The following is a 25,016-nucleotide window of genomic DNA, read 5'->3' as shown; positions in this document are numbered from 1 at the left end:
GTTGCCTCTCTCTGATCTCAAGTCTCTCCCTCACAATAAACAAGAATCCACGAGGAAACTCCTTGGCTTTTCAAGGGCCCAGCAGTTGAGCTTCTTCAGGCAGGGCTATGATGCGAGGGTCAAGAAGATGTGGCCCTCCCTTGGTGGGAGGGAGCATGTGGGGACAGGGAGGCTGGGGGTAGTTGGAGTAAGGCACAGTCTAGAAAGCTCCGTGTGTGGACTGATGGACATGGGGCCTGAGGCTAGGGAGTACCCTGCCTGCCCAGGAGTTTGTCCTTCATCAGCCAGGGAGCTCTGGTGGTCTGAGCAGGATGATCATGACTGCACAGCGGTGGGGTGGGGGTGGGGGATTAGGGTTAGGTGCTGCACTTGAGAAGAGGGGGGCTGGAGATGGATGCGGAGCCAGGCCTAGGTTTTGCTGCTCGTGACTAGACAGAAGCTAGCAGCGCCTTAAAAAGATCCTTACACAGGCCTGCGAGGCAGAAATCTTTTGGAATTCCGAATGCTTTGGGATTGTAGAAGGGTGACCCAGTGCTTAGGTATAAATCAGCTCCTGGGGTCTCCTGCAAAGGCTGGGCAGTGCTACCCCTCGGTCATATCCTGTTTCTGCAGAGAAACATGTACATTGCCGCTTTCAGATCAGGCGTTGTGGCCAAATGAATAACAAAAAAACCCAGACTTTGGTGATTTCAGAATTATGGATGAGGGATTTTGTACCCATGGAAGTGCATTTCTCTTTCATTTTATTTTTTTATTTTAATTTATTTCTTGTGGTGGGGGGGCTGCGTTGGGTCTTTGTTGCTGTGCGCGGGCTTTCTCTAGTTGCAGCGAGCAGGGGCTACTCTTCGTTGCAGTGTGCGGGCTTCTCATTGCCACGGCTTCTCTTGTTGCGGAGCACGGGCTCTAGGGAAGAGGGTTTCAGTAGTTGTGGCGCACGGGGCTTCAGTAGCCGAGTGGCTCCTCGGCATGTGGGATCTTCCCAGACCAGGGCTCGAACCCATGTCCCCTGCATTGGCAGGTGGATTCTTAACCACTCCGCCACCAGGGAAGTCCCTCTCTCTCATTTTAAAAATATGAATTTACTATGGCTCTTGTCTTTGTAGTGTTTGATGCCAGCATTCCAGCATTACCTCTGCATTCCAGGCAGCAGGGTGAGCACTTCCTGGAGTCCCAGGCACTTCCTGTGCATCTTCTTGCTTAGCACTGGAATTCATGGCTCTACCTGACTGCAAGAGCATGTGGGTAAGCTGGCAACTATAGGTGCTCTTGCAAGGAGGGAGGGAGCAGGGATACTGTATGGTGCAGCTCACGGGAGTGAGGGGAGTGTGGGCATCAGGCAGACAGACCTCTAGGCTCTAGTTAATGGTTCTGGTTGCTGCCATTGACTAGTCTGAGCACATGGGAGACAGAGCAGGTGCTAAGCCCTGTCCAAGAGGATAACACAGATCTTTTGTCTTACGTATATGCCCTTTATGTTTTTCCTTCGGGCATTAATGTTCTAGTCTGGTGTTTTTTCTGGTATTGTCCTGTAGTTTTTTTTGTTTTGTTTTGTTTTGTTTGTCCTATAGTTTTCACTGTCCTTTCTTTGTTCTGTGTATTTCTTGTCCTGGGCCCCCTTTGACCTGCGGAGTGCTGGAATTCAAGCTGGTTGAAGCAAAAGCTCCACTATGGAGGAGGAGGGACTGAGGTGGTCTCAGGTGCTACTCAGGGCCTGTGATGTCTCCATTCCCCACTGTCTCCTGTGTCTTTCTCGGTGGTGATGTCCTTAGGCTCTTCCTGCTTTCCCGTGGACCTGAATTCCCTCCTGGCTGAAGGAAGGGGAAGGATCTAGGCTGGTGCTCCCAGGAGGTCACCTGTTTCAAAACATGAGAAGAGGTGGAAGCATACTGGTTGGTTCTGCGTGGGCCACAGGCTGTAGTGGACAGGGTGCTGAGACCAGCACCTCAACAGGACCGGGTCCTGTCAGAGGGCAGCACATGTTGCGGGGGCGGGGAGGTCCCAGGAGTAAACCTACACCTTAGTGCTGCCCTAACCGATGCGGAGTGGCTGGATTTCGTTTTGGACCTGTTGAATTTGAGGCACTGGTAAATCCCCAGGATTTATTATTAAGGCACAGGTTTCTTTGGCCTTTCCAATTTTGACATCAGCCAAAAACATAGCATTTGGGGTGGTACACACAGTGAGGAGCAGATAGGATGTGCAGTGGAAGCTGAGCTTGTCGCTCAGACTTGTGGGGCCTGTGGTCAGAGTGCCCTGCCCAGGTTCAGGATCCTCAGCCCTTACGCTCCCCAGCCGCCGCCTTTGCTCCCTCCCTCTGCCTTGCACCCCTCACTGGCCTCATTACTATCATTTTGGTGATGTGTTGGCCCTATTTGGTGCTTAGAACCTGAGTAAGCCCTGCTCTGCAGGCGAAGCGGGAGCCCTAGTTGACTCAGCCCCTTACTGGGATGGGCTGTGAGGTGGTGCCAAATGTCCAACTTTGTTTGTTCCCACCTTTGGCTCTTTACCAGGGGTACGCATTACCGTCACACGGGGGTCTTTTGAAAAATGGTGCTTGGACCCTCCCTTTCCCTGCAGAGACTGGCGGAGGGGACAGTGGGAGGGATGTGTGTGTGTGTATACTTTGGAAAACCTCTCCAGCAGCTTCTGGTAGGCACCTGAGGTTAGAAAGCACTCTCCAGGAAAAAGCGTATAAAACCTAGCAATTGCTGCAGAAGGCTCTTCGTGCGTCATGCTCTGGGCATGTGTTTGAGGGCTGACCTCCAGCACACAGCTGAGTGGGGCTGTGGGCTAGAGTTTAAAAGATCAAATTAAGTTTATTTTGAAATATTGTAAATTTTAAAATAATATAACATAATGCTTGCAATAGAACATTTGGAACAATTAAAAGGGATAGGAAAAATTACCTGTAATCTCACCATCCGTAGGTAGCCACTGTTGGCACAAAACATATGTGCATTATTCAATGAATAGGTTTAAATTTGTTTTTTAAATAGTAGAGGCTCCCTTTATAGATAGGATTTTTGTCTCCTCTTTTCACTCAATTACTTTTTTTCATGGTGTTAACTCTTAAAACATGCTGCATGAGCTTCCTTCTGTTGGACGTGCTGTGAATTACCTTATCATCCCCTGTGGTTCAACATTTAGATTAACTGTTTTTGCTATTAACAATACTGTGATTGAATTTTGAATTAGTAGATTCTTAGAATTGCTGTTCCTGTGTCAGATGCACATTTCTGTTTTTAAATGTTCTTTCTGTTTATTAAAAGTGACATGTAGCACCATTGAGTTCATTTTGCAAAAGGAAAGATCACCCTGATTCTACCATCCTAGCAGTTCTCTTCATTCTCCCAGAATCCTCTTGTGGTCCTTTTGTTGTCTGTGACATATGAATGGTGGAAAGCTGCCCTCTGGACTGCTGCTAGGGGCTCCTCTGTGTATTGTGTTGTGGTATAAAATAAAAGAGCAAAGTGTTTTGCTCTTTTTATATGGAGTAGAAACCCCCATCCAAACTTAAGATACCTCCTCCAGCCATGCTCAGCCATGGGCAGCCCAGTGAAGGACTTGTCCCCCTACCACACTGAGGAGGGGCTTACAGACCACCCAGCCCAGGCAGTGATGATGAGTCCTTGAGAATCTTATTTTCTTTCCTTTTCTGGTTTGTTTTCTGGTGAGATAGAAAATTTTTTTAAAACTGGGAGGTGGTAGGATTTCTTTTTGAAGTTGAAAACTTGATGTGAGTGTGGGAGGGAGAAATGAAAGAGTATTGAAGCTTTTACAGCTGTAAAGCTGACTGACTTTTAGGTCAAATATTTATATTTAAATTTGATTTATTTGAAATTACTAGTATTTTAAATTTGCATCTACAACAACTTATTAGTTGGATGTAAATTTAAATGTTAAAATTTTTAGTTACATTGAGATGAACTACAAAGAATCAAACATTAAAATTTTTTTTGCTTATATATAGAAGTGAAGAAAAGACAACAACAGTAACTCAGTAAAATAATTAATAATTTTGGACCTAGTACCATTTACTTTATTTGTGTCATTTGTCATATTAAGAAGAGGTTTAGAGGAGAAACATCATAGGTTTCATTGAATACTCATTTTCTGAGTTTTTTTTCCCAAGTAGTTTGTCAAGAGTGATGGCGGAGGGCACACATATGGATAGGTGAGCAGTGGGTGGCTTTCCTGGCACTTGGCACCTGGGCTTGCAGAGTGGGAAGCCTTTTCATTTGTTAATACTGTGTAGGCTGGAGTGCAGCGGCCCTCTTGGAGGACTGACTTGCCACCTTTTGGGGCGGTGGGTCCACACTGGAGTGCGTTGGTCTCTGGCTCCACCAACAGGCCGTCCTCTGGGTGGAGGTGTGCATCAGGCCAGCCTCTCTCACAGAGGGAGGGAGGAGAGCATGTGTGGAAGAAATCATCAAAAAAGTACTCCTGAAGTAAGCAATTTTACGGAGTTGGGATTTCAAAAAGTAGTTACAGATTCTGAATGTCTAATGATTTAAATTTTTAATTTATTAAATCTGTATATTAAAAATTGACAACTTGCGTGACAACCAGATATGACACTCAAAACAAAACTTTTGGCAAACTTCTGATAAATGGTTTTATTATGCTTAACTTACTATTTAAACTACATTGTGTCTTAAAGCTCCTGTGGGCTCAGGAGGTGGGGAAGGCTGAGACATAGAGAAGGAGCCTGGCGGGGGCGGAGGAGGGGGGCGGTTAGAGCTGCATTAACTAAGGGTTGGTCAGCCAATGTGCAGGTGGTGCTTGCTGTGTTGTGTGGGTTTGTTTTTCTCTGTTTCTTTTAAAATGGCCTGCCTTTGGCTACTGTTTTAGGTTATTTACATGAGAAGGAGATATGTAATTGGTTCAATTTCCTGAGCTGATTAGAAGGCGTAATGTTGCCTGTGTGGATACGCCAGTGTCTGACTGTAGCAAGGCCTTTTTGGCTTGTCTCCAGAGGGGCCACAAGTCAGAGGTCATTTCCTGTGTGGGGGGTTCAGTATTTTCTAAATCTGTTTTCCCCCTCAACTATTTGGAATTATTAACTAAAAACTGGACATGCTATCAATAATATTTTGAGATTTTTTTTTTTTGGTAGGGGGGTAATATATTTTTAGAGCAGTTTTAGGTTCATAGCACGGTTGAATCGAAGGTCCAGAAATTTCCCATACACCCCCTGCCTCCACACACACAGCCTCCCCTACTATCAATATCCGCAACAGAGTGGGATATTTGTACAGTCAATGAACCTGCATCCACAGGTCATAATCACCCAAAGTCCATAGTTTGCAATACGGCTCACTCTTGGTTTTGAACATTCTATAGGTTTAGACAAGTGTATATTTACATGTATCCACCGTATTATGGTACCATACAGAGTAGTTTCACTGCCCTTAAAATCCTCTGTGCTCCACTTATTTATCCCTCCCTCTTCCAACCCCACCCCTGGCAACCACTGATCTTTTTACTGTCGCCATAGTTTTGCCTTTTTCAGGATGTCACAGAATTGGAATCACACAAATATGTAGCCTTTTCTGATTAGCTTCCTTCACTTAGTAATGTGCAGTTAAGGTTCCTCCTGTCTTTTCAAGGCTTGATAGCGCCTTTCTTTTTAGTACTTGATAATATTGGATTGTCTGGATGGACCACAGTTTATGTGCTGGATCATATGGTAAGAGTATGTTTAGTTTTATAAGAAACTGACAAATTGTCTTCCAAAATGGCTGAACCATTTTGCATTCCCACCAGCAATGAACAAGAGTTCCTATTGTTCCATACCCTTCTCAACATTTGGTGTTGCCACTGTTTTGGATTTTTACCATTTTGCATGGTTGTATCTCATTATTGTCTTAATTTGCATTTCCTTGATTAACATATTATGTGGAACATCTTTTCTTATACTTATTTGCCATGTGTATATCTTTATTGGTGAGGTGTCTGTTCGGCTCTTTTGCTCATTTTTATTTATTTAATAAATTTATTTATTTTTATTTTTGGCTGCGTTGGGTCTTCGTTGCTGCACATGGGCTTTCTCTAGTTGGGGCAAGCGGGGGATACTCTTTGTTGCAGTGCGCGGGCTTCTCGTTGGGTGGCTTCTCTTGTTACAGAGCATAGGCTCTAGGTGTGCAGACTTCAGTAGTTGTGGCACTCGGGCTCAGTAGTTGTGGCTTGTGAGCTCTAGAGCGCAGGCTCGGTAGTTGAGGCATACGGGCTTAGTTGCTCTGCGGCATGTGGGATCTTCCTGGAGCAGGGCTCGAACCCGTGTCCCCTGCATTGGCAGATGGATTCTTAACCACTGCGCCACCAGGGAAGCCCTTTTGCTCATTTTTAAATCGGGTTATTTGTTTTCTAGTCCAGTTTTAAGAGTTCTTTGTGTGATTTGGATAACACCCCTTTATCAGGTATGTTTTTTGCAAATATTTTCTCCCAGTCAGGCTTGTCTTCAAATACTTTCAGTGAAATGTCTTTGAAAAATAAAGAAAGAAACAATAAAGATTTATTGAGTGCTTACTATGTTCTGACACAATTGTAAGTGCTCTTAAAATTTTTTTCTTAAGTTGTGGTAAAATACGCATAACATAAAATGTACTATCTGAACCATCTTTAGGGTGTACAGTTCGGTGACATTAAGCACATTCACACTGCTGTGCAACACCACCACCTCCAGAACACTTTTCTTCGGGTAAAACTGAAACTCTGTGCCCATTAGACACTAATTCCTTCCCCTCCCCTGGCCCAGCCACCACCAGTCTACTCTCTGTCTCTATGAATTTGACTCCTCTAGGGACTTCATATAGAATCTCACAGTGTTTGTCCTTTTGTGTCTGACTTATTTCACTCAGCATAATATCTTCAAGATTCATCCATGCTGTAGCCTGTGCCAGAATTTTCTGATGAAATGTCTTTTTAAAAAAGAAAAACACATTGCAATTTGGTCATTTGTGGAGGCTAATCAAATTATTGAGGGTCAAACATGATTCACAAGTGAATCATGTTACCAGCGAGGCAGTAGGTGAAACAACCTTTTTGCACACAGATGAACACTTCTTTTAAGGGACTTTGTGAGCTACTCTGGGGTGTGGGGAGGCACCACAAGGGGGGAGTTGAAGAAATGACAGTGAGCAGAGAGGCAGACACTGCTGGTCTGCTTGGAACCCAGGGCCATTGCCTCTTGAGTCGGGCTTCTCTTTGCTTGTTTACTTGTTTGTTTGAATGGTTCTGGGTTCTACTTTGAGAGCTGTCACTAGAAACTGGAGCGGTGAGAGGGAGTCTTGCTGTTTTTACTATTTCATGGCTTTTAAATTTTGTGCCATGCACATTTATTGCCTGTTAATGACAGCAACAAAAATACTAATTGATATTCTACTCTGGACAGTAGCTTAATGGATTTTTTGTTTGTTTGTTTTGAAGTAAGCCATCTGATTTCCCCTTCAACAATCAGAATTATTTCTGGAGAAATTCTTAGGGAAATGGTACCATTTCTAACGCAGCAGGCATACACAGATCTCTCCCAGAACCTAAGGAGCCAGGCGTATTTCAGAATCAGAGTAGTTTGGATTTTAGAAAAGTAGTACAGTGTGTGTACTGTATATTGTTTCAAACTCCCGGCACCCTGTAATCCAACACATTAGAATTTCTGTTACAAAACACATGAATTTTCTAAGTGGGATAATTAAAGGCTAGAATTAGCTCTTTCTCAGTTCAGATCAGAATTGGCTGCAAATCATTTCAGATCAGGTTTTTTGGAGCTGTTTGCTTTTTGAATTTGTGAACAAGGGGTTGTGGGCCTGTATAAGGTAGAGGCCTTAAAGGCAAGTCATTGTGGTGGGATATGAAGAGTAAGATGCTGATAGGTGGCTGTCCTCCAGCCCAGAGTCTGCAGTCCTGCTGTTTCTCTCTGCTCAAGTATCCTCCTTTCCTCCTGTGAGCTGATGTCTATCAAGGACCAGGGTTCACACTGTCCCCAGTCTGCTCTGCTTCTCTGAAGTCATAGAGTTATTTATCTGTCCCCATCATTCCACTTGAACATTTCTCAGATCTTTCCCTTACCTTCCTGCTGCATAGCTCTTGACTTAGCGATTTTTCACCTGGCCTTCTGGAGTACTTTCTTAGTTGGCCTCTAGTCTTGTCACCCTCTACAATTTGTTCTTATTTTTGTTTTTAGTATAATCTACATACAGAAAAGCTCAATATAGATCCTAAGTATAAAGCTTAATGAGAACCCACGGTGTAACCTGCCCCCAGTTAAGAAACATTGCCTTGTCAGCACACAGAAGCCCGCCCTGTGTCCCTCCTAGCCACAGAACGACTATCCCGAGTTCTAAACTGTGTAGAGTGTTTGCTTTTGATTTCGTATACATGGAGTTATACAGAATGTACTTCGGAGGGTGGTGTTGGCTTTTCACTGAATAAAATGTTTTTGAGATTAGCCCATATTTTTGGACTTGGCTGCGAATCATTCATTCTCATTGCTGTAAAGTGTTTAATAATGTGAATATGGTGCAGTTTGATATTTTGCCATAGATGGACATTTAGGTGGTTTTATTTGGGGCTATTATAATGGATAATGCTGCTATGAGTCTTACAGATTTTTTTTTTAAGTGGAAGACTTTTTTAGTTGAACACTTGATTGAGATTCTGGTAGCTGTGTTTTGACAAGCACGTGCACGTTTCTGTTAGATAAGCTCCAGTGGCTCACAGGATGTACATATGTTCGGCTTTCGTAGGTACAACCACTTTGGAAAACACTTTCTGCATTTGCACTTCTTTGACACTGTAAGATAGAGTTCAGGTGTCTTCACAGCTTCGTCACATTGGCATTTTCTCTTTTTCATTTTAGGTTTTCTAATGGGTATGTTGTGGTATTGTATTGTGGTTCTAATTTGCATTTGTCTGATGACTAATGACGTTGATCTTTTCCTGTGCATATTGGCCATTCAGCGTAGTATTTTGAAAAGACTTTCCTGCAGATTGAGCAAACGAACACCTCTTATGTGCAGCTGACCTAATAAGTGAGAAGTCTAAATGCATCTGCAGGTATTCAGCATCGGCAATACATCAGTGTGGAGGGTGACACTGCATCAGAACTGCCGATTCAGAGAGCAGACCTTATGGGTTATGCTTTTGTTTTCCTACCCATAAAGTGGAAATTATCTTTTTATAAACTGCCTCAAGAATGGAATGCCTTACTCCATTGTCGAACATATGTAGCAACTGTCCATTTAATAAGGAACTTGATGCAGTCATGTCTCTTACTACCGTGTAATTGGTAGCCTTATCAATGGTTTAAAAAACACAATCCTAGGATGGAGGAAGTGGGTGAAGCGGGGAGGGTCAAAATTACAAACTTCCAGCTGTAAGATGAATAGGTCCTGGGGATGTAATGTACAACATGGTGCCTGTAGATAACAATACTGTATTGTAAATTTGAAGGTTGGTAAGACAGTATATCTTAAAAGTTCTACATACACACACACACACACACACACACACACACACACACACTGTAACTATTGAGTTGATGGATGTTAACTAACCTTAGTGTGCTAATCAGTCTGCACTACATGCATTTATCATTACCTTACATTATCTTAAACTTATATCATGTTATATCTCAATATAACAAAAAAATTCCACAATCCTAGACATTATATTCCTTGTGTTTGGAACCTCACAGGAAAAACAAAAGTGATGTTTTCTCTAGTACATTAGTCTCCAGAGTGTGTGTGTGTACCCCAGAAAGAGATCAAGATGATCTTTTAGAATTTTGGAAGAAGATATACTTCTGATGGCTTTTCTCATCCTGTTTGGTTGCTATTTTTATGTTTTATAATGTGTAGTACAGTAATATAATTTATACATATGTGAATGTGTTGTTGCCACATTAATCTTTTCTTTTAAAAAACATTTTTTGAGGTATACTTTACATAGGATAAAACAAAGCTATTTTGGGGCTTCCCTGGTGGTGCAGTGGTTAAGAACCTGCCTGCCAACGCAGGGTACACGGGTTCGGGCCCTGGTCCGTGAGAATCCCACATGCCATGGAGCAGCTAAGTGCGTGCGCCACAACTGCTGAAGCCCGCGTGCCTAGAGCCCGTGCTCCACAACAAGAGAAGCCACCGCAATGAGAAGCCCGTGCACTGCAGCAAGGAGTGGCCCCCGCTCGCCGCAACTAGAGAAAGCCCGCCCACAGCAACGAAAACCCAATGCAACCAAAAATAAAATATTTTTTTTAAAAAAAAGCTATTTTAAGGGTACCTTTCAAAGAGTTTTGACGGATGTATATATTTATGTAACCAAAACTTCAATCAAGATAATAGAACATTTCTCCCTCCCAGAATCTCTTTCCTGCCCTTTTGCCCCTCTTCACTACACTGAAAGTCCTAGGCAATCACTGATCTGCTTTTCATCACTGTAGACTAGTTCTGTCTTTTCTAGGATTTCTTAAGAATTGAATCATGCAGTGTGTACTCTTCAGTGTGGCTTTTTTTGATTAACATGTTTTTGAGATTCATCCATGTTGCTTGTTTGGGCACTTTTTTTTGGTTCTGTTTTGGTTTTGCAACTTTATTTATTTATTTTTGGCTGCACTGGGTCCTTGCTGATGCGCATGGGCTCTCTTTTTAGTTGCAGCGAGTGGGGGCCACTCCTCGCTGTGGTGTGCAGGCCTCTCATTAAGGTGGGTGGCCTCTCTTGCTGCAGAGCATGGGCTCTAGGCATGCGGGCTTCTGTAGTTGTGGCACAGGGGCTCCAGAACGCAGGCCCAGCAGTTGTGGCACACGGGCCTACCTGCTCTGCTGCATGTGGGATCCTCCTGGACCAGGACTCAAACCTGTGTCCCCTGCATTGGCAGGCGGATTCTTAACCACTGCACCACCAGGGAAGCCCCCAGTTTTTTCCTTTGTGACTGTTGAGTGGTAGTTGAGAAGTATCTTCTTGCATGGACTTAACATCATTGGTTGATCCATTCACCTGTTGGCTGGACAGCTGGGCCATTTCCAGGTTGAATTGTTACGCATCCTGCTGCTGTGAACATTCATGAAGGAGCCTGTGTGGACAGATGCTCTCATTTCTCTTTGTCAAATGCCTAAGAGTGGAGTGGCTTTACTAAGAAGCCAACAGACTTTCCCAAAGCAGTCCCACCCATTTATATTCCCGCCAGCAGTGTGGGAGAGTTCTAGTTGCTCTGTGACCTCATCAGCACTTGGTTTTGTCAGTTTTTTCATATTAGCCATTCTGTGGGTGTGCAGTGGTATCTTATTGTGGCTTTGACTTGCATTTCACTGATGACCAGTGATGTTGAGCATATTTTCATGTGCTTGTTAGCCATTTCTGTACTACTTTAGTGAAGGCCTCTTTGACCATTTTTAATGGGTTGTGTTCTTATTGAATTTTAAGAATTCTTTGTATATCCTGAACACAGGTCATCTGTGAGCTATGTGTATTATGAATATTTCTCCGATTCTGTCCCTTGCCTTTTCATTTCTTGATAATATATTAGGCATATGTTGACTCCTGCTTAATTTTTCACTTAAAAGTGTACAATCAAAAATATTTGGAGGCTACTGCTCTTCTGCATTGGCAGAAGGAATTGCTGTGAACTGGGGAGAGGAAGGAGGGAGCCCAGGCCCTGCCCCACAGCTTTGCTTGTGAGTTCAGTCTGAGTCAGGTGTCTGTTGGAGAGCCTGCTTTGGTTTCATGTGAATGTTATTTTGGCAGGTTTAGGGTAGTCCCACCTCAAAGGGGTAGTCGCTTCTCTCTGAGCACCTACTGTATGCTCAGCACGATTGACTGTTTGCTGCTACCGTCAGCGACATGGACGGAGGGCCCACCCAGCCATCTGCACCCAGAGCCGTGGGTGTGCTGGCTTGTGATCCAGGCGAGAGAGGGCTCATGGGATTATTTCTACAACTAGTGGAAATCTTTGTTAGTCTAGAACATGTTTTGAATGACTGAAAATTACAGTAGAATTTGTACTGTAGTTTTTTATAAGACTGCTGGAAGCACAAAGCATCACATTGACTACACTAATATCCACTACTGCCTTCACCCTCAGCCTGGCATCAGGATTTTTAATGAGTGTGCTTCTCTGAGTCAGCCTTTCCCCCAACAGCAAATTGCCACGCAAAGTAGTAGATAAGGCAGCTCTTTCCAGTACCTTCATTAATGGAATCGCAGTGCAGTAAGTGGCCAACAGACAAAATTCTTCTCCAAGCCAAAGAAAAACCTCAGAAGCAGTTGTGAAGCTACTGGTCACATGTGTTGCTGGAAAACCCAACACCAGCTCTCTAAATTGGGTCAGGAATGTTTCTGGAATCAAGGCTTCGTGGTCTGTGGGTACAAAAGCAGATCTGCCTATGGAAATGCACCATTTCCTACTAGTCTTAGGATACAGGGCCAGCTCCATAATACATCAGGTCCAGTGCAAAATGAAAGTGTGGATTAAGAATGCTGCAAAAGGGCTTCCCTGGTGGCGCAGTGGTTGAGAGTCCGCCTGCCGATGCAGGGGACGCGGGTTCGTGCCCTGGTCCGGGAGGATCCCACATGGCTCGGAGTGGCTGGGCCCGTGAGCCATGGCCGCTGGGCCTGCGCGTCCGGAGCCTGTGCTCCGCAATGGGAGAGGTCACAACGGTGAGAGGCCTGCGTACCGCAAAAAAAAAAAAAAAAAAAAAAGAATGCTGCAAAAATCTCCAAGGATATATTGTACAACAAAGGGAATATAGCCAATATTTTATAACTATAAATGGAACATAACCTTTAAAAATTGTGAATCGCTGTGTTGTACACTGGAAACTTATATAATATTGTACATCAACTATACCTCAGTTTTTTAAGAAGCTGCAAAAAGCTTTTCATTTCTTTTGTGGTCTCTCTCTCTCAACCTGCTGCGGTATTTTTGTTATTTAATATCAAGCTTTCTTAGGTGGAGGGGTACTCTTGGGGCAAGTGCAGACTCTCCCAGGTGCCCAAGGTGCCCCTGTCCAGGCCCCGTCCTGGACAGTGGGTAGTCGTGGAGGGGAAGGGGATGTGGGAGGCAAGATGTGTGTGAACTGAGCCTCCACGCCCCAGGCTGTGGTCCTTTGACCCATTGGACCTCATTTACAAGACACAGACTCAGATAAAATGATGAAGGAGATTTCAAGGTGCTGGCTACGGAACATTCAGCCTCATCTGGGCCCTTCTGAGCACAACGCCTGTTTGACTCACTAACTAGCCACATGCCTGCAGTGGCCCTGTCCACACAGAAAAGCTTTGTTTCACGTGCTGTGTAGTTTCTAAGTCACCTCAAAGCTAAACATGCAGTGAAAGTGCTTCACTCAAAGATAAATCTTGCAGGGCCTGAGCCCAGGTTGCAGGTGTCTTATTGTTTTTTTTGTTTGCAGTACGCAGGCCTCTCACAGTTGTGGCTTCTCCCGTTTTGGGGCACAGGCTCCGGACGCGCAGGCTCAGCGGCCATGGCTCACAGGCCCAGCCACTCCGTGGCATGTGGGATCTTCCCGGACCAGGGCACGAACCTGTGTCCCCTGCATTGGCAGGCGAACTCTCAACCACTGCGCCACCAGGGAAGCCCCGCAGGTGTCTCATTGAATCAGACTTTTGAGGCTCTGGTTAGAAGTTCATGCTAGGGACTTACCTGGTGGCGCAGTGGTTAAGAATCCTCCTGCCAATGCAGGGGACACGGGTTCGAGCCCTGGTCTAGGAAAACCTACATGCCATGGAGCAACTAAGCCCATGCGCCATAACCACTGAGCCTGCTTTAGAGCCCACAGGCCACAACTGCTGAAACCTGCGTGCCAACTACTGAGACCATGCGCCGCAGCTACTGAAGCCCGTGCACTCTAGGGCCTGAGTGCCGCAACTACTGCCTGTGTGCTGCAACTACTGAAGCGTGCGTGCCTGGAGCCTGTGCTCTGCAACAAGAGAAGCCACTGCAATGAGAAGCCCGCACACCACAACGAAGAGGAGTCCCCACTCTCCGCAACTAGAGAAAGCCCACGCGCAGCAACAAAGACCCAACGCAGACAAAAATAAAAAATAAATTTAAAAAAGAAGGAATAGCTTTATTATATATAAAAAGGAAATTCGGGGCCTCCCTGGTGGCGCAGTGGTTGAGAGTCCGCCTGCCGATGCAGGGGACACGGGTTCATGCCCCTGTCCGGGAAGATCCCACATGCCGTGGAGCGGCCGGGCCCGTGAGCCATGGCCGCTGAGCCTGTGCGTCCGGAGCCTGTGCTCCGCAACAGTGAGAGGCCCGCGTACCGCACAAAAAAAAAAAGAGAAAAAAAGAAATTCATGCTAAACCCAACAAAAGCTATAGTAACGTGGCCTCTTAATAAACACCGTTGTGTTTCATGAGTTTTATAGAATGTTTTATCATTTTCTAGGGTAGGAAGTCAAGCTGAGGTAAGGTGTTGCTTGAGGCTTACTGCAGAGGAGCAGCAGAGAAAATTGTGAGCTACTTAGGGTTTCGGGCTCCTTCCAGTATGGTCTTCATTGTCCTAGCTTGTCTTATAGTGGGTCAGGCTGTTGACCTGTGACTTGTGCTCTTTAATAAGTGGCTGCTGGCCTCCCAAAGACACCTCCTCTGAGGGGCTGCCCTCTCCTGAGCTGATGAGCTGCCCCTCCACATACCTTCTCCTGGGGCGAAGGGAGCACCCGCCAGGCTCTAAGTGGCCCTTTCAGACCCATGGTGGTGGCAGCTCAGCGTGACCAGTGGGTAGGACTGACTGGTGGTGTGGACATGTTGCTCTTGGAGCCACAGAAAAGGCAGCCCCAGGTGGGGGAGTGATTTATGAGTCACTGACAAATGTGATTGATTAAGCGCTACAATTCGTTAAAGGTTGTAGTAAAAGTTTTGATATTTCTGTCAAAAATTAGAGGAAACTAGTAGAAGAGAATGATCAAAGTGTATATATAGGCCCATTCAAAGTGCCTTCTTGGCTAAGTCCGCCTCAGGGTTTGGAAAGAAAAGGAATTTTTCTTCCATTTTTGTAAAAGATAAAAAAGAGGCATGGCTTGCCATCATAACTGAGTTGGGACTAGAACCCATTGTTAAACTCCCACAGTAATGTGTCCTCCTGCAGGGTAATGCTTGCTTGAGTCCTGAAGGCTGTTCTCTTCCACCAGACCTGCTGGTTGCGTTTCTTAGGCTCTTTCTCCTCTGTGATGTGGCGAACGTACCCTCTCACTGCAGAGGACACCGAGTGTGTCTGTTCAGGTTTCAGGAGGGGCTGGTTGGACATCCCCCTGGGATTATGGGTAACGGGCACCTCAGAGGTCATGTGTCCACTTAGCCACTGCACCCCCCAGCCTGTTCCTCATCCATCCTCATCTCAGTAATTGGTACCAACATTCTTAGCCACACGAGCCAGATGTGAAGCCAGTCGTCCTGCGGTCTTCTCCCTTCTGTGCCCACACATACTGGTGGGTCATCAGGGCCGTTTATTTCCATCTCCCATACCAGTCAGATCCCGTCTCCTCTTCCTGTCCTCACTGCCTCATGTGGTGTGAGCACTGCACACCCTGGCTCCTTGGAAGCCTCCTCACTGGTTTCCTCATTTCCCCCCTTACCTCCCGATCCAGTCTTGGATGTAACTGTCCACACAGTTCTTCAAATGCAGAAGATCCTGTTGCCTTCCTCCTTGGTAATCACTGCTGCTCATAGCAAGTCATCGATGGCCTCAGAGCACTGTCCACCCTGTGTGACATGTTATTTTTATTAACACAGTCATTGCTTTGCCAATGCCGAGATTAAACGATCGGATTGTCTTCTTCTTATTAGATTATCTTTGTCAGCTGTCACAGGTGAATGACAGAGTAACTGGCCTCTCATTTCTTCCCTTGGAGAGCAGTTCAGCCGCTCAGCTAATGTCTCTGTGGCCAGTTGCATAGCTGAAAGGACTTGAAATGATTTTCCAGACATCCCTTGGGATTGCTAACACTAGGGAGGTGGTGGTGTGTGGGGAGGGTCCTCGCTATAAGCCCTTCTGCCCATTGACCGCAGGTGTGGCCACGGAACTCGCTCCTTCTGTCTTTTCTCTCTGCCTTGGAACCAGCAGTATCCTCACTGGAGCCACTGCATCAGCCTGGGCCCCAGAGTGAGGGAGATGTGGAGCAGAGCAGCCACAAGCAGCCACTTGTGGGGTGGGTAGATGGTAGAAGCTGGACCCAGATCTTTGCTGTGAGCCACAGACATCTTGGGCCGTATGTAGAACAGCAGGGTTCAGCCTATGCTGGCTGTCAGGACACTCAATGCTGTGCTCTAGGAACATGGTAGGGAGATACTGTTCTGTGTGAATATTGTTATATGTGGGATGGGACAAATCTTCTTCCCAGGAGAGAAGAAATCCAGAGTACAGAGTATGGTGTCACCACAAACCACAGCTTCTTGGGTCACAGTCTGGAAGCCCAGTGACGGGACGGTGTGTAGGTTTAACAGACATCAACTGTGTTGGGTGAATGTGAGGGCACAGATGTCAGGGTCACTTGTGTGAATGTGGCCATGACTCTGTCCTGTGAACTCCAGAACTGGGGTTGTACTTCCCTGCTTAGCCCGAGGCTGACTATCAGGGACAAACAGACTCTGGAGGAGGGTCTGGAGTTGATAAGAATTGCAGTGAGGTGACATTTCATAACTGTGTCAGGTGTCCCACAAGATTGTCCTTGGAATTTGGTGGGATTCTGAAGTGTATAGAAGACAGATAATGATGAGGGTGTGTCCCAGAGCAGGGCTCTCAGATTGTCTGTGGAGAAGGTCCACTCTGAACAAGTAGAAGAGTGAGTGGTTTCCAAACACTCTGTGTCTATGCTCACCTTGTCATGGCTCATGACACAGTTCCTGGCCTGGCTCAGGCCCAGCAACACCTGGAGTGACACAGCCTAGATCATCAAGCTTTGCATGGGACATCTTGAAAGTTTCCAAATTTTTTTCTTTTTCTTTGAAATTACTCAGACCTATAGAAAAGTTGCAAAAATAGAACAGAGATTCTCATTTTCCCAGATTCCCCAAATATTAACATTTACCACACTTGCTTCATTGCTCTGTTTTTTCCCTGAAAATTTTGAGAGTAAGCTGCATACATGATGCATTTTTACCTCTAAAATATTTCCATGTGTATTTCCTAAAAAATTTTCTTCCATAACCACAGCCCAGGTACCAAAACCAATTAGCGTTGATACAACACTGTGACCTAACCCACCGGCCTTAACTAGACTTAGCAGTCTTTTACTGATGCCCTTTTTCTAGAGTCAGATCACACATGTATTGAACTTTACTCTCATTTGTGACTGTTCCTTGGCCTTTCTGTGTCTTCTGTGTTGATTTTTGTTTGGTTGGTTTTTTTTTTAAAAGAAGTAGGGTCATCTGCTGGGGGTGAGATAGGAAGTTAGCAGGTCATAGATTTAGGGAGCTGGAGGAAGTTGGGGTTTTTTGTTTGTTTTAATATTTATTTATTTGGCTGCGCTTGGTCTTAGCGGCATGCAGGATCTTTATTTGCAGCATGTGGGCTCTTAGTTGCGGCGTGTGGGATCTAGTTCCCTGACCAGGGATTGAACCCAAGCCCCCTATATTGGGAGCGTGGAGTCTTAACCACTGAACCACCAGGAAAGTCCCATTGTTTTGTAGAATATTTGAGGACAGGCCAGTTGTTTTGTAGAATATTTGTCTGATGTTTCCTCTTGGTGAGATCTGGGTTTGTTATTTTTAGCAGGAAATCCAAAGGTGAGGCAGTGTCTTCTCGGTGCCTCACGGCAGGGACACTGTTGCTGCGTTGTGCCCTGGCCATGAGGGTGGCATCTGCAGGCCTTGTCCCATTAAACTTTCTAAAATACTCTTTAAAAACTGAGGGACTCCAGAGTTATCCTAACAATGACTGTCTGAATCGCATTCAGACGTGTTGTTTTAAGTAGGTAGAAATGGAGCCTACTTGTGGGGAGATTTTTCCAACTCAGGAAGTGTGTCTGAGTAATCTGTGCCACGACAGAGAAGGATGACAGGAGGCTGGGGGACATGGTGGCTGTCCTCCCCCGGGGCCTGCCGTCACTGTGGGTGCTGAGGTGGAAGGCTGCTCTGCTGCACTCACCTTTCCGAGGGGTGCGGTGGGGCCAGACCGCTATTCCTGCCTGTCTCGTCCTCTGTGGGGTAAAGGGTATGGGAGCCACCCTCTTCCTGAGGCCACCTACACCTCTGAAGTGGCCCAGTTGGACTTGGTGGTAGGGAATAGTTTGCCTAATTGGTTAATTGTTTGAACTTGCTTTGCATAGAGATATCACTAAATTTGACTTTCCATTTGGTTGGAGGCTTATTTCAATGTGGCTTATTTCAGCCTAGCTGTATGATGTTAGTGTTGAAGTATTTGCAGTAAGGCCTGGCTTTGTATTGATATATAAAGAACAGGTCTTCACGGACTTCCCTGGTGGCACAGCGGTTAAGAATCCGCCTACCAATGCAGGGGACACGGGTTCGAGCCCTGGTCTGGGAAGATCCCACATGCCGCAGAGCAACTAAGCCCGTGTGCCACAGCTACTGAAACCTGTACGCCTAGAGCCCGTGCTCCACAACAAGAGAGGCCACTGCAAGGAGAAGCCCGTGCACCGCAACGAAGAGTGATCCCTGCTCGCCACAACTAAAGAAAGCCCGGGCGCAGCAGCGAAGACCCAATGCAGCCCCCCCCCAAAAATAAATAAATAAATAACAGGTCTTCAGAATCCTTAGAGCTTCTTTGTGAATCTGAAAATTCAGAGCTCTAGACCCAAGCCATTGGCTTGCATATCTCATTTGTAAGAGTTTCCGTTCCAAGAAAAATGCCTGTCACCAACTATAGGAGACTAAGAGAGAGGTGAAGAAAAGGATATTTGCAACTCTGAATCCATATTAAAATTGTTAATGTTTATTCAAGTAAAAGAAGCTTAGTTTTTGTCAGGGTCCTTGCCTAAGGTTGAAGCCATCAGCTGTTGTGTTGCTTCAGTTTTGACTTGTGGCTCAAGTTGCACGGCTTCTCAGAGGTGCTCAGTACCTGGTCATGTTTTGCTTAGGGGTTTGCCGTTCTGCTTTCTGCGGTCCGGTTTTTCTTATTGTTCATTTTAAAATCTTTCCCTTTTCTCTGTTATTTTGTCATATTTCTGAGTTCTCATAAACAGATGCATGTTTTTATACTGAGCTTTATTACAAATCTTTCAGGATCAGTTAAAGTATTTTTAAAGAGCACACGGTGTTAGGTATTGTGATGGTACGAAGCAGTGTGAGACCCGGGCAACATGCTCTTAATTTCCCTAATCAGTATAGTATCTTTTAGGCTCTTAAACCCTTTCCATGACCTGAAGTGCTTCATGGGAACGAGGACCAGCGTGCCCAGACGTAACAGCCTCTTGGTGGTGGTGTGGGGGAGACAGAGATCTGACACTCACCTTGCTTTGTCTGCTGTTTTAATGTTTTGCTGCTCTTTTTACTTTTGTGAAACAATTAATTAAAATTATCCCACTCTTTTTTTTTAACATGTTGGGTAGGGTGGGCTGGGCTACCTAGTCTCTGTAATTAAGCTTTGTTTATTTTATTAATTTATTTTATTTCTTTTTGGTTGTGTGGCATGTGGGACCTTAGTTCCCTGACCAGAGATCCAGCCTGGGCCCCCTGCAGTAGAAGCATGGAGTCGTAACCACTGGACCGCCGGGGAAGTCCCTATCCCACTGTTTTTTTATTTCTAGCTTAGAAAAGTCAAGCAGTGGCCATTCACATTCCCTAAAGGGAACAAGGATTTCATCACTAATGGAACTCCACAGAGAACTCAAACACTGTTTTGATATATTTTGCTTTGAATGTAACCTACATAGAAAAATCGGTTTTAATTATAACATGGCTGCCCAGGTAAAGAAGTACACCATTGTTAACCCAAAAGTATAGGAAATGTTCTGTGAACCCCCTGGCATGTTATCAACATTTTACCAATTTCTGTATCCATCTACAGATGGCTTTTTTAATTAAAAAAAAAAAAAACTCTCTATTGAAGTATACTACATATACAGAAGAGTATATGTTTCATACATGTGTAACTCGATGAATTTTCACTAATAGGAACTCACCCATGTAATCATAACTCAAGATTGAAAAACAGAAAGTTACCAGACTACCTGGGTAGCTTTTAAGTGTGTTTTATGGCTCATACACGTATGAGAAGTTCATGCTTAGATGCAAACAGAGATACCATTTTCACCTGTCAAGGGGGTGGGGTTAGTGGCAGTGTCCACTGATGGCCGGGACACTCTCTCATGCTGTTGGTCAGAGGCTGTCAGCAGGTGGCCTGACAGTGCCTTGCGTTGCTTTAGATGCCCTCTGTGCCCTTGGAGCCTGAGGTTTATGGATGGCGCCTGTGCCGTGGAGACGATTGTTGTCTTTAATTGGAAACTTTGGGAATAGGATACTAAGGAAGGAAGTCCTCCATGTGGTGGTGCTAGCCCTGAAGGCAGCGCTCAGCCTGCGCTGAGGTCTGTCTGCGAACAGACCCTGTGGGTGACACTGAGGGAACGTGTAGACTGAGGGCCAACACGCAAGGTGTGGTCCTATTTTGTGGAAAGCAGAAATAAACCCCGGGAGACATGTAGGTACCCCTTGGGGGAGGGAGGAGTCCCATTCTCACATTCCTGTGTTGGAATTGTGCACAGTGCTTTGTTGCTTCCGTGGCACGTGGAGGACAGGCAGGTGGGTGTGCTGCTCCTCTGGCTCAGTCTGGGCTTCTGTGAGTTCCCAGGTGATGACGGAACGAACAACACAGTGGATGGTGAGTGTCCAACTGTAGGAAAAGCAAGTACTATAGACATCTTACAGTGGGGCTGAAGGTAGTTTGGTTTTTTCATTTTAATAAACATTTGAGTGTTTGATAAATATTTGAATTAATCCTCATGGTACTCTCAGAGATAGATGCTGTCATCTGTTCTGTGGATGAGGAAACAGGCACAGAGAGGTAGCTGCTCTGCAGGATCAGATGCCCTCGTGCAGGGTGACGATGCTTTGTTCCAACAGCCTGGCCTTCCTGGTGAACAGTGACTATCGCCTGAGGGCGGGAGCTCGCGAACTACAAATGGGAGGAAAAGGAGGAGACTTCCTTACTCCTGTAATTGTTATATATATTGTGCTAGAAATTAAGGCCAGTGGGGTCTTAATCCCTTTCTTTTCTAGGCCTGGAGTTGATTATTCAGATCTCATGCTAGCGACAAAGGGGCAGCTGCAATTGTGGGCTTCCCATTCGTTGTATTCATGTGATTTGCTTGTTTTAATTACCTTTTTAATGTATGAAACTGGGTACTTGTTCATTAATTCCAACAAGTGTGTACTGAGGGCCTTCTCTGTATATACCAGGGACTCTTCTGGTCTCCAGGTTATAGGAGTGAACTGAGCTTTGTTCTGCTGGAGGTTGTATCCTATTGGGGTGACAACAAGCAAAAGTGGCCGGAGTGAAATGAAGAACAAGGCGGCAGCAAGGGCAGGGTGTGGGGCGGTCAGGAAACCCTCGGATAGGCAGCTGAGGGGTGGGAGGGGACCCCTGGGTAGTGAGCAAGAGGAGGACGGACAAGAGGCAGGGATGTGGGGTCTGACCCACAGTGGGGTGGGGGCCTCTGGGGTATTAAAGTGGAGGGAGGACAGCATGAGAGAAGGACCTCGAGAAGGAAAGGGCTGTGCCCCGAGGGCAGAAGAGACAGAGGCTGGCCTTTTTGTATCTTTGAACACCATGTGCAGATCCTGCTGTTTTAGAAACACCCTGGCTACTGGCTGCAGACAGACTAGAGTAGGAACCTGAGAGAAGGGCTGGGCAAGAGATGTCATCAGAGGTAAGCAGGTGAGGGGCATGCCTGGGGCACCTCCTCCTTGCGATGGGACCTTCCATGCACTGCGGGGTTAGCAGCATTCCTGCCTGGCCTCCACCTACTCAGTGCCAAGAGCACATCTCCAGATCCCAAGCCTGTCTCCAGACCCTTACCCAGTGTAGATTAAGTGGTATGTGAGTCTTTTTTGAGCCTCCTCTCCCGGTTTTTTTTTTTTCCTGTTGAGCTGGTCTAAGTGATGTTTTTGCTTACTAGTGTTTTTAAATCATGTGATGCCTCCTTTGTGTTTCCCTCATTAATCGACTTGTAACATGTGAGGTGAACTTGAAGTGGGCTTCTCTCCGACTCTTCCACGCAAGTCGAGGCTCCAGTATGTTTGGGGACACTCGGGCTCTGTGACCTGTTGTGGATGGGGCATCCTGCCCACCGATCGGCAGATGGGCGCTGACAGTTGGCTTTTCTTTTTTAGGTGCACGTTCAGGTTCCCGAGCACAAACATCAAGATCACATTCACTGCCCTGTCCAGCGAGAAGAGGGAGAAACAGGAAGCGCCCGAGTCCCCCGTGAAGCCCGTGCAGGCTCACATCTCGCCGCTGACCATCAACATTCCAGACACCATGGCCCACCTCATCAGCCCCCTCCCCTCCCCCACAGGAACCATCAGGTACACAGCAGCTTCCATGGTAGACGGGGTCACCGTGGGGTCAGGGTGTGCATGTGCCAAGGTGGACATGACCCTGTCCAAATTTCAGTCCTTGCCTCTTGCGTGGGACATTCAGAAGCCATCGTACGTCACAGTAGTGGGCAGCAGCGCACGGCAACGTCTTCTTCCTTCCCTGGTGCTGACCTACATGGAGAGGGAGATGTGGAGGGCACTTAAAATATTGTTTAGTTTCTGAGCACTGTTTGCTCTTAGTTTCCTGCATATGAAACACAGTCCACAAATGTTCCTTGTTTTCACTTGTGGATTCTTTTATTTGAGTGTAAGTTTAAAGGATAGATGATCTGTCTTATTGGTCTAAAGTGTGAGGTGGGTTTTCAGTTGCATTTTGAGTTTTTTGGTTTCCTACAATTTCATGCAAATTCTGATGACTTACACTTTGGATTACTGAGTTTGACCACAGTGAGGTAACAAACTTTTGTTTGTCCTGATGTCCTAAGAGAGACTGGGAGCCTCAGGAAGTGGAGGATGGTGCCTACAAGGCGTGCTCTCCACTGCATAACCCGCGCTTTCAGGGGGCAGTAGCTGAGGGTCAGGTCAGGAATTGCCTGGGACCAGCAGGCGTGACCCTGTCCTAGAGTCAGATGGTCGGTCCTCCTGTGTTCTGTTGGGTCTTAGAAGAGTGAAGTATGTATTCAGGCATCTTCTTCCATGTGAGTCATGTTAGACTTAGGTGCAAAAGGAACACATTTACTTCTCTTGAGAGCCAAGCTCCTACTGTCCAGGTGTGTCCGCAGGGCATGGCTGGCAGGCAGAGAAGGCCTTGCCTCGTCCACTGGGACTGACCCCTACATGTAACAGAGCAAGGAGGGCACAGAGGGAACACGGGCAGCTCTGGGTTGTAGCTTTCAGTCGGACACTTCTGTTTCTTATCTTAAAAACCAGCATGGACAGAAAGGTATCCTTCTGGAAAGGCCTGGAAGGAGTGTCGGGTAGACTCCGGCTGTACCCTTGCTTGGTGATATGTGAGTGCAGCTGCTCTTGGGCCCCTTCTCTGCCCCCTGCCACGGCTGCTCTGCTGGGGATGCTGCCTCTGTCTCTCCCACTTGGTTGAATTAGTCTGTGTGTGACTAGATGGACCAGGTGCACTACCTGTGCACCAGGTGAGTGTGGCAGTGGGTAGGCAGAAGTCAGCAGCCGGTGGCCCGATTTTTATTCAGCACCGTATGAAAAGTGCACAGAATTCACAGAGGAAGAGGAGAAAGCCCGTGTTTACCCACGTGGGACAACGGCCCACAGTGGAAGCAGCAGCCTTAGGGTCAGATCACTGACACACTGCCTGGCCATGTGGAGACAGAAGTTCTGTGGGCGCTCAGGGAACTGGAGGTGGTTGGAAACTTTAGGGATTGGGTCAGGAGCTGATGCAGTCTCTCCTCACCCCCTGCCCCATCTTCATCCTGTTTTCCTTGCTCATCCCCTCTCCATACCCCACCGCCAGCACTGAGCAGCAGAGCACACCCCCGTTGAGACAGCTCACGGTGGTGGAGCCCACCACCACCCAGCCAGTGGGGCCACTCACCACATTGGCCCTTCATTTATGTTAGCTAGTTTTAAATCATAAAGCAGGAGTTCCAAGAGTGTGGTCCTGCCGTCTGTCTTGTTCCTCTCTCCCCAGTGCTTTAAGAGTTGTTCCTGGCATGCGGTAAACACTTGTTTCGTGGGTGGGTGCATGTTCATGGTAGAGAGTCCAGTAGTGTTCGGGGGTGCCAGGTAATAGTGTGTTGTTCCACCTCCTGGGCCCCTCCTTTCCAGTTCAGTTTTTTGGAGGTAACTACTGTTTCTTAGGTATTTTTTCCAGAAATTTTCTATACATTTGCAATACTTGACTTTTTTTAATCCAAAACATAAATGAGATCTAACCATACATACTGTTCTATAACTTACTGGATTTTTAAAACAGTCTTATCTTGGCATCCTTCCATTTCAGTAGCTTGTTCTCTTTTGTAAAGTATAATACTGTACAGAAAAGGGAGAGTAAGTTAAATACATAATTTGGTGAATTATCACAAGTGAATGTGGCTCTTAATCAGCAGAGATCAAGAATCAGAACATTCTCAGCATCATGGCCAAGCCCTACCTTGTGAAAAAAAAAAGTGCATGTTTGAAAACAGGTTCCTGTTTCTGATTTCTGGGTGTTCCCTGTGAGCCCGTCACAGCCTGTGTGTCTGTATCCACGGCCTCCTCCCCTCTTTGTGCGTCCTGTCTTCAGCCTCGCTGCTGTCCCTCTCTCTTCAGACTCCCCCTGACCTTTCCGGTGTAGCTGGAAGCCATGTCCTTTGTTGCAGCCTGTCCTCAGCTCCCTAGTGGGAGGGGGCGAGCAGAGCAGTGGTCTGTGTCCCTCTACCAGGCTGAACCCTGGAGCCATCATGCATGGTTCTGTGTCTTTGGTAAGTTCCTAAGATGACACATGTGGAAGCAAATACCTGATTTCTTAGGGTGATCTTAAATTTCACAGAGTTAATGA

The 25,016-nt window shown here is 46.2% G+C and overlaps 1 protein-coding gene across 2 annotated transcripts in view; it reads left to right on the top strand.

The window, feature by feature from the left end:
• FOXK2 (forkhead box K2) overlaps nucleotides 1-25,016 on the top strand; it is a 71,125-nt gene that overhangs the window by 19,803 nt on the left and 26,306 nt on the right. For both annotated transcript variants that reach the window (XM_032616987.1, XM_032616986.1), the window contains exon 2: nucleotides 22,301-22,495. In XM_032616987.1, coding sequence (XP_032472878.1) covers nucleotides 22,301-22,495 — 195 coding nt within the window. The remainder of the gene's footprint in view (nucleotides 1-22,300; nucleotides 22,496-25,016) is intronic.

Source organism: Phocoena sinus, chromosome 20 (genome assembly GCF_008692025.1).
Source record: "Phocoena sinus isolate mPhoSin1 chromosome 20, mPhoSin1.pri, whole genome shotgun sequence".
Classification (NCBI taxonomy): domain Eukaryota; kingdom Metazoa; phylum Chordata; class Mammalia; order Artiodactyla; family Phocoenidae; genus Phocoena; species Phocoena sinus.
The sequence above is the reverse complement of the archived record's forward strand: the minus strand, read 5'-3'. Positions and strand labels throughout refer to the sequence as shown.